Source organism: Panulirus ornatus, chromosome 7, assembly GCF_036320965.1.
Source record: "Panulirus ornatus isolate Po-2019 chromosome 7, ASM3632096v1, whole genome shotgun sequence".
Classification (NCBI taxonomy): domain Eukaryota; kingdom Metazoa; phylum Arthropoda; class Malacostraca; order Decapoda; family Palinuridae; genus Panulirus; species Panulirus ornatus.
The window spans coordinates 2,008,759-2,025,475 of record NC_092230.1 but is presented as its reverse complement, the minus strand read 5'-3'; the positions used below and the strand labels follow the sequence as shown (position 1 = coordinate 2,025,475).

Sequence of the window (16,717 nt, the reverse complement as noted above, 5' to 3'; positions counted from 1 at the left end):
GACTATGCACTCAGCCCCAGGCCCGGACTTATGGGGAACTCAGTCTTCATTGAGAGCATGACCATGCACTCAGGCCCAGGCCCGGACTCATGGGGAACTCAGTCTTCATAACAGGAATATAAGGTACGTCCAGCCGTAACCTGTGTATATATGTCATCGTAAATGTTTCATTTTCCCCGTGGACTCATAGGAATATACATATATATATATATATATATATATATATATATATATATATATATATATATATAAGATCGTAACCTCTGGTTAAATATTCGTAAAAGGTTTAAGGGTGATGGTCGAATCTGAAATATGATGTGTGTGTGTAAAGATAACTAAAGCAGGACAAATCTATTATCATAGTAATTCTAGACAAGGAATCTTTCGTCAATAAGATGTGCCACTTACTTAACGATGCAAAAAAGGTTGTTAAAGACCTAACAGAGAATGTTAACAAGACATTCAATTCTCTGATGAATTTAGCGTCGAAGGACAAGCCAGATGCAAGTGAAACAATGTCTTTCGATAAAACCCACGCTGCCATACATGTGTCTGGTCAAAACTGAATAATCCTTTGAGATCTATCGTTACCTCAGTGTCTTCTGGTTTACACAGGTTTTCAAATATGGCTAGTTATAATGCAGTCGTCACTAGCTGGGTATACTTCAAACTCTCACATCAAATGATAAACTCCAGAGAAACAAGGACCCATACCATCTAACGTTTGGTCCTGACTCACTGTTGACGTAACTATCCTCTCCAAGATCTATCGTGTTTCCCAGGAGGTACACGACACACCTACCACGTAAAACTTCAACGTTTTCATAAAACTTATCAAGTTACGTGTATAAAATAATGTATTTCAGGCTCATGACAAATTTCACAATCCGACACTTAGTATAGCGATAGGTAATGCTCTTTCTCCAACTTTATCAAATATGTATCTGGAATATTTTAAAAATCTCAGTTGTTGCCTTCTTATGTACAATGTTGATATCATACGTTTCACCAATGATGACAAAATTTGTCTCTGGCCAGAAGACAGTCATTTAGCTAAGTTTCTTGAACTAAATGGATATGCACAAGTATCAGATTCAAAGTTCATAAAGAAGTGCATGGCGTTGCCCCCTTTTTTTCGGACACACAAAAATTACCAAATAAAAAAAAATCGACTGAATAGAAGGCTTTCAAGCAAGCCACACGTGTCAACAGCTACGTATATTACTTTTCTAATCATTACGAGTCTGCAAAAATGTCATTATTTTCAAGTATGTTTCTAAAATCTTCAGAATTTGTAATCCAGAATATCTACATAATGAATTAGGATACATACAACCTGTTGCTAAATAGAGTCTGTTATCTATCATCATTTGTGGATAAATGACACGCCAAACAGTAAAGAACTTACCATATTAATAACGCTCATGATCAACTAATTATGAAGAAAATTGCTTTTCGACGAGATTATTCAATGAGACAAATCTGCGTCATTCGTTTTAATACCATTAACATGTATAATGAAAGTAAAGCAGATGATGTCATTAATATGGCGTAAATGCGAGTAAAAGCAAGGTTCAGAAGTGGAGTTAATTAAGGGTGGAATTGAGTGGAGAGAATGTGGTGGAAATGAGGTGTTTCAGATACGCAGGAATGGACATGACAGAGAATGGAGCCATGGAAGCTGAAGTAAGCCATAGGGTGGGTGAGGAGGCGAGGGTCCTGGGGCACTGAGAAATGTGTGGAGATACAGATATCATTGTCAGTGAGGACAAACATGGGTATATTTAACGGTAAAGTAGTTCCGACCGTGCTTGTATTGATGCAAGGCGTGGGCCGGTGCTAGACTAGAGGGTGAATGTCTTGGTAATTACACTTTTGAGGAGAATATGTGGCGTGAGAAGGATGGATCGATAAGAAATGATTGGATAATAAGGTGGTGTGGTGATGAAAGGAGTATGTATGATAGAATAGAAAAGGTTGTTATGAAATGGTTTAGACATCAGGAGATGAGCGTGAAGAGGATGGCTACCAGGGCTCATATATCGGAAGGGAACATGGAAAGTAGAACCTATAAAGAAGATGGAAGAATAGAGTAAAAGATGTTTTGAAAGTTCGAAGCCTGAACATGCAAGACTGTGCGCGGCGATGTCGTATACAGGGCGCGACGTGCGATTAATGGACTGAATATCGGCATATGTAACTAAGGGAAGGTCTGAGGGGATTAGCTTTGGTGTATTAACATGCAAGATGTAATGTGGATGAGCAAGTGAGGCCATTTCTTAGTTTGTTCCTGGCGCTATCTTACTAACGCGGGAAATGGCGAACAGGTGTGTGTGTGTGTGTGTGTGTGTGTGTGTGTGTGTGTGTGTGTGTGTTGAGACACTAAGTTGATGGAGAGACACGAGGTAAGAGCACATAATTCTTTCTACTCGAGGAAAACCTGTGTTGAAACGTGAGGAATGAAATATGTTGCAACCTCGTATTTCTCCAACACCTTACTGTCTCCAAAAAAACCTCACACACACAAACACACACACACACACACACACACACACACACACACAAACACAGAACTATATATATATATATATATATATATATATATATATATATATATATATATATATATATATATATAATATTGATGACTACTAGCAATCGATATTTCAAGCCAACAGACTAAGCTGCTCTATGTAAGCCTCCCTCCCCCTGACCACACCACATGCAGCTGTGAGGTTACACAGCTGTTCAACATGTGACAGGCACAGACGCTGTCCGTCAGGTATCATGAGCCTCTCCCGTGGCACACGGCACCACAATCATCACCCTCTCTTTCTCTCTACACTAATATATAGCAGCGCAGGTTAGGTATGTCCCTTGGTCAGAGCGGATTACAGCGAGGATACTGCGCCAGTGGTAACCTCAATGTTGTGTGTACATGACTGTTTCCTATATGCTATGTGGGTTGAGGTTAGGTCTGTCTTGGCTAAGATCCTTTCGACGAAATTTCTTTTCTCCGGAGCAAATGTTCGGAAGAATAGAAATTCATTCGTCCTTACATGGAGTACTGCTCTCACATCTGGGGTGGTTCTAGCTCTGCATCCTTACTTGACAAGAGTCGAGTCAAAAGCGGTCCGACTTATAAACTGTCCCAGGCTAACTTTAAAAGTTGACCACTTCCCTAAGCCGCAATGTTGGTTCACTTTCCTACTTCTATATGTATTACTACTTAGGTTTTTGCTCCCTAGAGCTGGCTGCTTGTGTGCCCCCCACCACTGGCTAGACCACGCAATACTCGGCAAGCTGCTGCGTCACATGATTACTGTGTGGCCGTTGGCAACTCAAGGGTGGGCCGTTTTGGTAACTATTTCTTTCCCTACACCTCGAAGCTTTGGAACTCTCGACCCTCTCATGTCTTTCCCAATAACTATGACCTGGCTCATTTCAAAAGAAAGATTTTTTAATCTCTCCCAAAGTCGCAAATACTTTCTCTTGTCTCTTCATATCCCTTTCATTAACCTCTCTATTTCAATCAAGGCTCGGCCGTGATGTGGACTTCTGTCCGTGACTCTAGCGTGTGATAATCTTGGAAGGTCTACTGTACCCTTGAAACACGACGGTATGACCCTTGAGCATGCTAGTATGGCCATTGAGCACGACGGTACAACCCTTGGGCACGAAGATACAGCCCTGGAAGACGACGTTAGAACCCTTTAACCACGAAGGAACAACACTTGCTTAGGGTGACTAGGCCATCATCCACCTGAACCTAACGGGTCAATCCAGCACACACAAGGGTCGCACCGCCGTGGCCAAAGGTCGTACCGCCATGTGGCAGACGACGTAACCTTACAACTTCTCTTTTTGATAACAACCAATCAATCCATGACGTAGTTGCCACGTAGTTAGCGTAATAAGTTACAGCATTGCGTCATGGTCAGGGTAACAACATACCCTGTAACTCACACCTACATCTGACCGCGCCCGCTGCATTACTTTACAATACGAAGCCCAGAAATTTAATCTAAATGAATATGTATTGTTCGACTGGCAAGTTGTGAACCGTCACGTATGATCCTGTATGATCAAGCGTTCACCCATGTTAACAACTGTTGTTATCCCACTTCTGCCGAAGCCAACAAACTATAAATATAAATGTGAAAATGAAAAGCTGGCATCGCAAAACAAAAGTAATCTTATCTGAAGACAAATAAAGTGAATAATTCTTACACCATCCGGACGCAATTCTCTTCAGTTATGTTCTTCCAGGATACTGAAGATCCATTTACTTAGTTTCCTACCGTCCTAGATCTTCTAGTCTCCCTAAGTACCTCAGCACCTCTGACCTGTCTCATCATTACGTGCATGTAAGGTTCAACGCTGAAGTTGACATAAGTGTCTCGGAAAAACTCTCCTTCCTTCGATTCCCATTCATCACCGCCCGTAATCATGGCAAACACGTTATCCGTGAGGCAAAGCGTTTCATTACTCAAAGGAAGTGCGATAACCTCTCCTCCTCGTCCATTGACAGGTCTTTCTGGTCTTTGGCTAAGGGCGTCGCTGATAACGTCTGTCGCTGTCCCTCCCGTAGACAAAGCAACTCACTCTGGTTCCCATTTCTCCTCTTACTCCATCTTGGCTGACTCTAACATTCCTTCGCCCATTTTGCTCCTCTGGCTAATCCTATGCCTCTACCACCTATGCCTCTACCAATTATCTCCTTTCGAAAAGTTCGAATAGCGCTTCTCTCTCCGGACCATAAAAAGACTTAGGGTCCTGATGGCATACATCCCCGTGTACTAAACAGTGTGCCTTGCATCTGAGATTACTCGTCTGTTTCGTTTCTGCTGGTTCATCTCATCCCTAAGAAGAATGTCAATTCTAACCTCTCAAAGTATCGACCTGTTGCTTTCACATTTATCATATCCAAAATCTTTTGAATCCCTCCTCAACTACCATATCTCAGACATCATGAATCTCAAGTCTTCTCTCTGATCACCAGTATGACTTCAGTAAAGCGAGATCCGATGGTGATATTCTTTCCCATCATATTTATGTTTCATCATCATCCCTAAAAGATTCTGGAGAATCCTATGTAGCTATCCTTGGTATATCCATAGCTTTTGACTGGGTGTAGCAACGGGATCTGACCTTTAAGCTCCTTTCCCTCGCTTTGTTACTTCATATCTAGTTTCCTCTCTGGCTGATCTATCTCCGTCGGTGTACGGTGTACCTCATGGTTCTGTCCTATCTCCTACACTTAATCTCCTTTTCAGCAACGATTTTCTTTCTTCTGTAAAAAAAAAAAATTCACTCATGTGCTAGATTTAACACTGCATTCCTCCATATCCTTCTCTTTGCTCCTTCCCCTCTCACTTGATCCGTATCTCCTCTCGAAACAAACTACAATAAAGTCGGAGAAGGGTAGAAGGAATCTGGCTATGTTTAATGCCAACAAGATCCATCTTTCTGCCCACTTCTCAGTCGACGGTTGGGTAGTTCAACCTTTTAACTCAATGACCATAACTGGTATTACTGTAACATCCATTCTATCTCGGAAACCCCTACGTTACGGAAATAGCCAAGTCTCCCTTTAAAAAAGAGGGAGTCCTGTTTAGATATTGAAATTTCTTTTTATCCGAAAAATTGCTATGATCATACAAATCATTGATCCATCCATGTATGGAGTACTGCTCTAACATCTGGGGTAGCTCTAGCTCTGCATCCTTACTTGGCCTACTTCTCTGTTCCTTCTTTTGGAGAAGTAAAACAGGAGGGGAGGATTTCCTGCCCCCAGCTCAAAACCCTTTTAGTCGCCTTCTACGACACACAGGGAATAGTGGAAAGTATTTTTTCTCCCCTATCTTGCTCACACACATACACACTAACATATATATATATATATATATATATATATATATATATATATATATATATATATATAGGCAAAACCACGAGAAAAAAAAAATAAAAAGGTGTTAAGCTCTTTCGTATCTTACACTTTCAAGTCTGAGTACAGATAAAGTGAACCAGAATATAATAATATGCCAACGTTACTAGGCGAGGACTGGCAAACGAGTCAAGAGACAGGTAATGGGATTAAGGCACAGGTCACCCTCGACGACCTTACCTCTCTCTAATACACTCGATACTTGTGTCCTTTATATATATATATATATATATATATATATATATATATATATATATATATATATATATATATATATATATATACATATATATATATATATATATATATATATATATATATATATATATATATATATACACCGCTGCATACATGCAAATTATCTAAAATTCCTTAATTCTTTTAAAATTTCTTTCTGGTAAGATTATTTTCCCTTAAGCGGGACTAATAACAATGCTGAGCTACCCTTGAAACATTACATGTAAGACTAGACGATATATTCAATATTCCTGGTATGGTCGACCGTAAGTTTTGGTATTATTCAATATTCCACATGTAGTCGACCTTAACTTTCATTAATATTCATTATTACTGGTGTAGGCGACCCTGAATACTAGTTATGTTAACAATTTTATGGACCTTCGTGGTATTAATGGTTGGCAATGTTGACCGTCATGCATTCGCCGGCCGCAGTCAACCCAGCTATTCATCCTACCTCCGGGGCTTGTCCAGATATCGGGTACCTGTCTAAAGTATATATAAATATATATCTTTTATTCCATACTTAATCGCCATTTCCCACGCCAGCGAGGTAGGACATGGAATATACGAAGAAAGGCCGCATTCTCTAGCTGTCATGTGTAGTGCACAGAAAGCACAGCTCCCTATCTACAAACACGTCCAACAAATCTTTTTTTATGATTTACCCTGGACGTTTCACACGCCCTGGTTCAGTCCACTGACAGCACGCTGTTCACCCTCCTGCATGTTCAAGCCCCGGTAGCTCAAAAGCTTTTTCACCCCATCTTTCCATCTCCAATTTGGTCTCCCTCTTCTCTTGTTCCCTCCATTCTGACACAATTATCCACTTTGTCAACCATTCCTCATTGATTCTCTCTATATGTCCAAACACTTTCAACACACCCTCTTCAGCTCTCAACTACACTCTAATCATCATCAAAGCTCTCTCTTACCCTTTCATTACTTAAATCACCTCACACCATAAGTATTCTCAAACACTGCATTTCCAACACATCCATCCTCCTCGCACTGGCCATGCCTCGCATCCATATAATATTGTCTGGACTAATATACCTACAAACAAGACCATTTTTTTTCCCTTCTGAATGACAATCTTTCTTTCTACACACTCTGCAGCTCTCTCAGAACCTTCACTGCTATGTCCACTACCAGGTATCTTAAACACTTCACTTAATCTAATTTTTTGTCCATTCAGTCTAACACCCCCCAACTAAACTGTCCCTCAACCCTACTAAACCGAATAATCAACCTTGCTCCTATTCATATTTACTCCCAAATAATCCTTCTCGCACTTTTTCACATTCAAGTCACCAACCGCGGCAGCTTTCCACTCGAGTCCACCTCCAGCGCTGTAACATCAGCAAACAACCGACTCATATCCCCCACAAACTGCATACTCGTCCATCTTTCCAAGATTCTTGCATTTACCTTCCTCACCAACCCACCCACAAACAACGCAAATAACCATGGTAACATCACACACCCCTGCCGCCAAACCAAACTTCACTTGAAACCATCGAATCCATATATATATATATATATATATATATATATATATATATATATATATATATATATATATATATATATAATTATCGCGCTAATGCAGCGGCCTTACTCAGGAGCTTAAGCTACCCGTGCGGTTTAACAAAACAAACAATAACCTTTCAAAAGTAATTTTCATGCTCGCTCCCCTACGTCACCACTCACATAACGATACGTCTGAGTGAAGAGACTAAACGTATCGGTGGCACGGCTGCGTAGCCTTGCTTATGTTGTCCCAAGCCATTACGCCACCTGTCACATAGTGTTGTGATCTATTCAGCAGGCAACCTAACATTTCTCTCTCTCTCTCTCTCTCTCTCTCTCTCTCTCTCTCTCTCTCTCTCTCTCTCTCTCTCGCTCTCCTTACTGAGGAACGTCGCACAGATATAATAATTCTTGCATGAAACTGATATCATGTACAAATAAACCTCTCCCCGGTTAGGATGAGTTACGTCAGATTCTGTTATAGTTACGTCAAGCTTGTTAACTTCTGGATGTCTAGTAACGTTATCAGCTTGTTAACATCTGGTCGTTTAGCGACGTTAGAAGACTGGTAACGTCTTGCTCTCTAGTGACGTTATACTTGGTGACGTCTAGTTTCTAGTGACATTATATGCTTGTTAAAGTCTGGTTGTCTAGCGACGTTATAAGCGTCCTTGTTTTTACGACACACAATATATCATACGATACTTACCTAAGGCGAGGTAAAGTGCAGAACAAACTTTACCATCAAAATGGCAGGACATCGCAAAAAAATGAATCATCTTGCACGTACGCCCAGTATTTTCTCGTCCGTCCAAGGGAAAATATTCCACGATTCAGGAAAAAAGTGGATACGGTTGACGGGTATTAGACAACCACGCTCAAAAACAATGTATTCAACTCATTTTAGTCCAAGCAACTTGTGGTAGCGGCCAAGAGCACTCACAAAGTCCCAGGTAAATCTACATCTATCACACACAACATTCATCGCAAAAACGCTACCATATTCCGGTCGCTTTTCCCTACACGTACTGTTTATCTCGCATAAGTGTTCATGTGACCGGATTCTGTGTATAGGGTCATTCAGTACGGAGCTGTGTCGGCACCACCAGACGTCCTGCGTCAGTCTGGGCCCAGCCCCTGCTCTCCTAACTAGATATGTGACCTACAACAAGCATTTCCAATGTGGCCGTATGACAAGTATCCAGCTAACTTAACTATTTAGCTATGTGACCACCAACTGATCTCATAATGTGATTATATGACCAGTGCCCTGCCATATTACCTGGATATCTCACCACCAACTGATGCCATAACGTGGTCACAATGCGCAGTACCCTGCTACAACAGGCATTATAATGTGGTCATGTGATCAATAATCGCCAATTTTCCGCGGTTCTATGACGAGCACCCGGCTTTCTTACGTGGCCGGCTTTCTTCCACGGCTATGGCCAAGCAACCGGCTTTCCTGCATGAATATGGCCCCGCAGCCGGCTTTCCTGCGTGACTATGCCACTAGAAACAGGTTTTCTTGCGTTAACATAAGACAACCATCTGGCTTTCTTGTTAAGTTTTTATTCGACCGGCCCTCTAAGTTACTTTGTACGTTAGCTATGAAGCAAGTTTAGAAAGTGCTTACAAAGCAAACTGGTTAACTACTAGTCTTATTAATCCAGGATCGTGGTTTCAAAATTCCTTTCTGGTTAGTAAAGACAAATACATCATATTGTCTGTCCGCTTGTAAAGCTTAAGTCTTCACCATGGACGCTAAACCTCGACTTATCCGATTTTATTTACTGCGAATCGATTTATTTTTCTTTCGAGCGTAGAATCGCAATAGGTGTATTTCTAAAATCTTCTGGGCTTCTGGACACTAGCCCGAGAGTTGAAGGGCCCAGTTACGGCCGGTCTGGTATCAGCAGTTTGGTAACCCTCCTAACAATCACGAGACACGCACAGTTCGCCCGCAGCGTAGCCTTAGGCAGCAACCTGGGATTTTCCCTGCCTGACCCTGCAGAGGTTACCAAAATTTTACACAGTACAAAACTTCACACAAGTTATCAGTAAAAATGTGGTTTGAGAGAGCGCATTTAATGATCTGCGTTACAAAAATCCTATCGATTTCGCGGAGAAAACTTGTCCTAAGGCGTCGAAAAATAATGTTTGTTCCTATATAACAAAAAAGGCTTCTCTTCAGTTACCTCAAATTCAAGAACTGATAAAGTAGAAAAAAAAATTCTGACGCAGTTTATTCCAATGAATTACAAATTCTACCTTGTTTTCATCCAAATCTGAATAAGACCCAAACAAGTCTAAATCATGCATGGAACCCTGAACCCGGATACGTAAAACAAAACATACAGTGCTAGACCAGACCATTTGGAAACTTGTAAGCAAGGCGGTAGTAGGTCTGGACAGTGGTCACATACATCCAACTCTTTGTTGCTACAGATATTCAGTGACGCGATAACGCTTCAGATATTTTTGAAAGGTCGAGTGAGTTGCGTTAACACAGCTTCCTTACACTTCATGAACTTGACGCTCTTATAAATCTGTCATTACTTCTAAAAATGTGACAAGGAACGGTATCTTGAGGGGCGAGATCAATATGGCCGGATCATCATCTTTTTTTTCCAACCAATCGATCGAACTGAATTTTAGCCAGTTACATTTTCCATGGTATACAGTTAATGATTTTCAAAATATTATGTTTCTAACGATGAATACGACATGATAAATATCATGTAGCAACACAGCATCATAAACATTGGACAGTCTTCTCGCGACCATCCAATTTGCCATTCCGCTATTCTACGACCTATATGTAATATGAGAGTAAACACAATGTAATTTGATGAGAATATACAGAGAATATACAGAGAAATTCACAGTGTAACACCATAAGTGTTTACAGTTTTAAGCTACCCTGCTAAATACCTTGTAAGCAGGCTAAAAATTGATCTTACCTGCTTTACCAATACGTCATTACTTAAGTGGAAACAACAATCAATTAAATCGCGTTACGTTTTACTATGGAATCACGATCCAACATTAACACGGTTTTCCTTAATGGTTCCATCAAATATAATGCATATTCTACCAATAAATTTTTTACTGTGTGGAAGACATAAAAGCATTTGATTTCAGTATATGTTACCGAGGAAGTGAGCGATAAATATATACATTTATTTCTATACGGCGATTTGTTGTGCACTAAATACAATGAAACACTATTCTTACGTGCCACCTTGTGTTGTATAGCAAAAACTTAAGTTTTTTTTTTTTTTTTTTTTTTTTTTATACTTTGTCGCTGTCTCCCGCGTATTGCGAGGTAGCGCAAGGAAACAGACGAAAGAAATGGCCCAACCCCCCCCCATACACATGTACATACACACGTCCACACACACAAATATACATACCTACACAGCTTTCCATGGTTTACCCCGGACGCTTCACATGCCTTGATTCAATCCACTGACAGCACGTCAACCCCTGTATACCACATCGCTCCAATTCACTCTATTCCTTGCCCTCCTTTCACCCTCCTGCATGTTCAGGCCCCGATCACACAAAATCTTTTTCACTCCATCTTTCCACCTCCAATTTGGTCTCCCTCTTCTCCTCGTTCCCTCCACCTCCGACACATATATCCTCTTGGTCAATCTTTCCTCACTCATTCTCTCCATGTGCCCAAACCATTTTAAAACACTCTCTTCTGCTCTCTCAACCACGCTCTTTTTATTTCCACACATCTCTCTTACCCTTACGTTACTTACTCGATCAAACCACCTCACACCACACATTGTCCTCAAACATCTCATTTCCAGCACATCCATCCTCCTGCGCACAACTCTATCCATAGCCCACGCCTCGCAACCATACAACATTGTTGGAACTACTATTCCTTCAAACATACCCATTTTTGCTTTCCGGGATAATGTTCTCGACTTCCACACATTTTTCAAGGCTCCCAAAATTTTCGCCCCCTCCCCCACCCTATGATCCACTTCCGCTTCCATGGTTCCATCCGCTGACAGATCCACTCCCAGATATCTAAAACACTTCACTTCCTCCAGTTTTTCACCATTCAAACTCACCTCCCAATTGACTTGACCCTCAGCCCTACTGTACCTAATAACCTTGCTCTTATTCACATTTACTCTTAACTTTCTTCTTCCACACACTTTACCAAACTCCGTCACCAGCTTCTGCAGTTTCTCACATGAATCCGCCACCAGCGCTGTATCATCAGCGAACAACAACTGACTCACTTCCCAAGCTCTCTCATCCCCAACAGACTTCATACTTGCCCCTCTTTCCAAGACTCTTGCATTTACCTCCCTAACAACCCCATCCATAAACAAATTAAACAACCATGGAGACATCACACACCCCTGCCGCAAACCTACATTCACTGAGAACCAATCACTTTCCTCTCTTCCTACACGTACACATGCCTTACATCCTCGATAAAAACTTTTCACTGCTTCTAACAACTTGCCTCCCACACCATATATTCTTAATACCTTCCACAGAGCATCTCTATCAACTCTATCATATGCCTTCTCCAGATCCATAAATGCTACATACAAATCCATTTGCTTTTCTAAGTATTTCTCACATACATTCTTCAAAGCAAACACCTGATCCACACATCCTCTACCACTTCTGAAACCACACTGCTCTTCCCCAATCTGATGCTCTGTACATGCCTTCACCCTCTCAATCAATACCCTCCCATATAATTTACCAGGAATACTCAACAAACTTATACCTCTGTAATTTGAGCACTCACTCTTATCCCCTTTGCCTTTGTACAATGGCACTATGCACGCATTCCGCCAATCCTCAGGCACCTCACCATGAGTCATACATACATTAAATAACCTTACCAACCAGTCAACAATACAGTCACCCCCTTTTTTAATAAATTCCACTGCAATACCATCCAAACCTGCTGCCTTGCCGGCTTTCATCTTCCGCAAAGCTTTTACCACCTCTTCTCTGTTTACCAAATCATTTTCCCTAACCCTCTCACTTTGCACACACTTAAGTAACACTACGAAAATTTCACTGGCTGACATGCGGTAACCCCAACTATGTTTATCGATGGCTGTCTCATGACACAGAATTACGAAAAGATTTGTCGTACACATGACGACGAGTATTATCGCAGCAATGGAATAACGGCAGAATACAAATATTCTATCCAGTAAATCATAACGAAAAGAACACAGTTCGTGTACTAAAAGAAGAGAAGAGAATAGCTGACGCACCGATCGAGTATTGATACACTACCGGTACTTTAATGAACCCCACGAAAACAAGTCGCTTTATTTTTCCTAAATTTTTGTAAATATTGCTAAATCTTGTTCCATGCAATGATAATTTTGCATTTTGCAATATTTCGCTACCAAATCTAGTTGTACTCCACAGTCTCTGATACATATACTATAAGGTGAAATGATTTATAAAATCTGTTTAATATTATTGAAGCGTCTAAAATCCAAAATTTTAGGACATAACTTTGAGAAAATTTAAAACAAGTATAGCGCATCTAAGTACTTGAAACTTTTCTATGACGGTATGGCAATCATTATTATCTACAGTTTCCGTATATATATATATATATATATATATATATATATATATATATATATATATATATATATATATGTATTCTTTCTTTCTTTCATACTATTCGCCATTTCCCGCATTAGCGAGGTAGCGTTGAGAACAGAGGACTAGGCCCTTGAGGGAATATCCTCACCTGGGCCCCTTCTCTGTTCCCTCTTTTGGAAAATTAAAAAAAAAAGTGAGAGGGGAGGATTTCCAGCCCCCCGCTCCCTCCCCTTTTAGTCGCCTTCTACGACACGCAGGGAATACGTGGGAAGTATTCTTTCTCCCCTATCCCCAGGGATAATATATATATATATATATATATATATTGTACATAATTTCGATTCTAGTAATATGAATCAAACTTGCGAATGCTACCACAGGTTCCCATTAACCAACCACCACGGAAATCGCAAGTTTAATCCAACCTTTACTTGCTTCATCCGATCAGAAAAGTACCGAAGGAATAAGTTGCTATATTAACATAGTGCGTGCGTGCGGCAAGCTACGAAGGCATGCACGCTACATGCACCCAGCGCTGCTCTGCTCCTAGTTACGGCCATTCGTGGCGCCCGTCCCCATGCTTGCCTGCAGAGAACGCTCAGATATTCCACATGTAATATTAATCCGCACCGAAGGCACTTTAGTGACGTGCTCCACCTAACCAATAAACTGAAGAAATGCAACTAAACCATGGCCGTCACTGTTATGGGTAATGACGTTACTAAACTACTTCAGTATGAATGTCACACAAGGCTTGCAGATTACGTCACCCACTACAAGACCTGCATGAGGATAACCCCATCGTAGATACTTCATCACGAGCGATAAACTGGTCGGGTCCATAGTAGGCACCCACGTAGTTTTTTTTCTTTAAACAGGGGTTTAACAAAAACCTACCTTGGAAGTTTCTGCTCCCCGCCCATGTTGGTCGAGCGAGAGGTTGATGGATGAGCGAAGTTAGGGTCTGCTGTCGTATTACTACTCCTACTGCTACTGCTGGCAGTACTTCGTAAGTGTCCACAGCTTGTCTCTTCTCGTTCACCTCTCACATTCATCATTAAGCATTCATATTTTTCTGATGCACTATGACCAACTGAGCAATCACCAATACACATCCAGGAATCATATCGTAGTTGTATATCTCTAGATTTCCATCCGAGTAGCTCCCAAAGCAGAATATATGAGCAAAAGAGAGGAGCAAACAGAGAAGCGTGCGACACACACACCAGACCTTCCTCAACTAACCTTAGCCTCTGCCTCGTGAAAACACATGCTTACTCTCAACATTTGGCGGGAGGTTAATTTAGCGTTTCGTGCTATTCTGAGATAGATATTTCACTTTCTGGGTTTCTTTTCAAGTTAGGATATTTTACTTCATACCTTATATCAATATGATCTAAACACACACGTATACTTCCAAAAAATCAATGTCTTCGGGGGATTTAATTCAAACAAACTTCGGGTGACCAAAACATTAAATGTCTTATACACCTACGTTACTTGTGCTCACGTGCAATAGGGACGTATATCTTTTGCATATCAGGAATTCTAGAGGATAAAAAAAAAGACCATTTAACATAAACAGTTAATATCTCACCCCTTATGTTAACATCTCATGTACAGTACACAACTTGAAGCTCCGTTAAGATTATTGACACGGATGATACGATTATTGACACGGATGATACGATTATTGACACGGATGATACGATTCACATACATGAACATCATCAGTAAGATTGATAAATCCGTCATTTTACGGAAGAATGATTAATGACAGCCATGGATAATATCATGACTAAGCTAACAGCTCATGTGATTTTTTTTGTTTCCTCCTGAAATGATAACAGACGCTGAGAAACCTGTTTAGTTCATGACCTAAGTAGTCTTTGAATTGAGATGAGTGGGACATACGATTAAGACACCACCAATTTACCCTGCAGTGTCAAGGTTAACGAACCCTGGCCCCATGAACACGACTTCATTGAACTAATTAATCACATATGCTAAAAGAGCACAACAAATTAACTATATGTGTCTCAGTAGAAAACTTTTGTTTGGCGTAATCGATTGCAATGGTCTGAGAACAGAGTTGAAGTAAATATTTGAGATTCCACTTCGTTAACATACACAAGACGGGCTACTTGCTCTCATACCAGTTCATCTTTACACCAGACACCCTGGGCCTCTTAACCCTCTCCAACCATCGTCACATAGATATGATCGGACAATTTGGGAAGTTAATGAATCCAACACGCCACCGTCACCTCTTGCTAACAGAGATCCCTCATCCCAGAGTTGCAGGTCGGCACCACAAGGTCATTCAGGCCACCAGTGCTCGTACAGACCACTGCAAAAACATCCCCCTCCCAACCACTGTAAATATTCTGGATAACCTTAGATAATGTTTGTGTAAATACATCTCATACCCTCGTCCCTGACTGAAACCTCGCTGTATATAACGAATGTGTTTTCTGTTTTCTGCCTTTGGCTGCATTTCCATTTAATACGACATAGCATAAATGTAAGCTCTAGACCATAACCTAAGCATAAATGTAACCTCTAAATTACAACCTAAGCATAAACGTATCCTCTAAACCATAACCTAAGCATATAACCTCTAAACTACAACCTAAGCATATGTAACGTCTAAACCAAAACCTAAGCATCAATGTAACCTCTAAACCATAACCTAAGCATAAATGTAACCTCTAAACCATAACCTAAGCATAAATGTAACCTATAAACCATAACCTAAGCATAAATGTAACCTATAAACCATAACCTAAGCATAAATGTAACCTATAAACCATAACCTCAGCATAAATGTAACCTATAAACCATAACCTAAGCATAAATGTAACCTATAAACCATAACCTAAGCATATATGTAACCTATAAACCATAACTAACCTAACCTAACCATAACCTAACCTAACCTATAAAGCTAAATCTAATACAAACACGTTCAGCCAGCCTTTCTAGGCTAGGCTAACTTCTTTCCTCGACAAACCGTTAACTTTTATCATAATTATCATCAAGTTATTATAATTATTATTATCATTATCATTATTACTATTCATTGCTATTATTAGTAGTACAATCATTATCATTACCGTAACCTTCATCAGCCAACATACACATAAAGATAACATTCACAATATCTGGTAGGGTAGATTCACCTTGCCTTGATCTAACGGAAACCATAAAATCAAGGTGAATATTGAGATGTGGCTTTACTGACGAGATGATCATCATCATCAAGTCAAGAATCATGTCTGTGTTCATAGATAACTTCATGAAGCATCATATATACACGTGAATGATATATTCACACCCTCAATCTGTACATGAATTAAACCGTTACGTATAGTACTG

At 40.4% G+C, this 16,717-nt stretch overlaps 1 protein-coding gene across 9 annotated transcripts in view; it reads right to left on the bottom strand.

Moving 5' to 3' along the window:
• LOC139749365 (uncharacterized) overlaps positions 1-16,717 on the bottom strand; it is a 492,874-nt gene that overhangs the window by 223,796 nt on the left and 252,361 nt on the right. For 5 of the 9 annotated variants that reach the window (XM_071663122.1, XM_071663125.1, XM_071663127.1 and 2 more), the window contains exon 1: positions 14,237-14,564. The exons of 3 other annotated variants lie outside the window; for them this stretch is intronic. In XM_071663122.1, coding sequence (XP_071519223.1) covers positions 14,237-14,454 — 218 coding nt within the window. In that variant the 5' untranslated portion in view covers positions 14,455-14,564. Of the gene's footprint in view, positions 1-14,236; positions 14,565-16,717 lie in introns of those variants that run through there. One more of the 9 variants, XM_071663131.1, reaches the window with a different exon arrangement.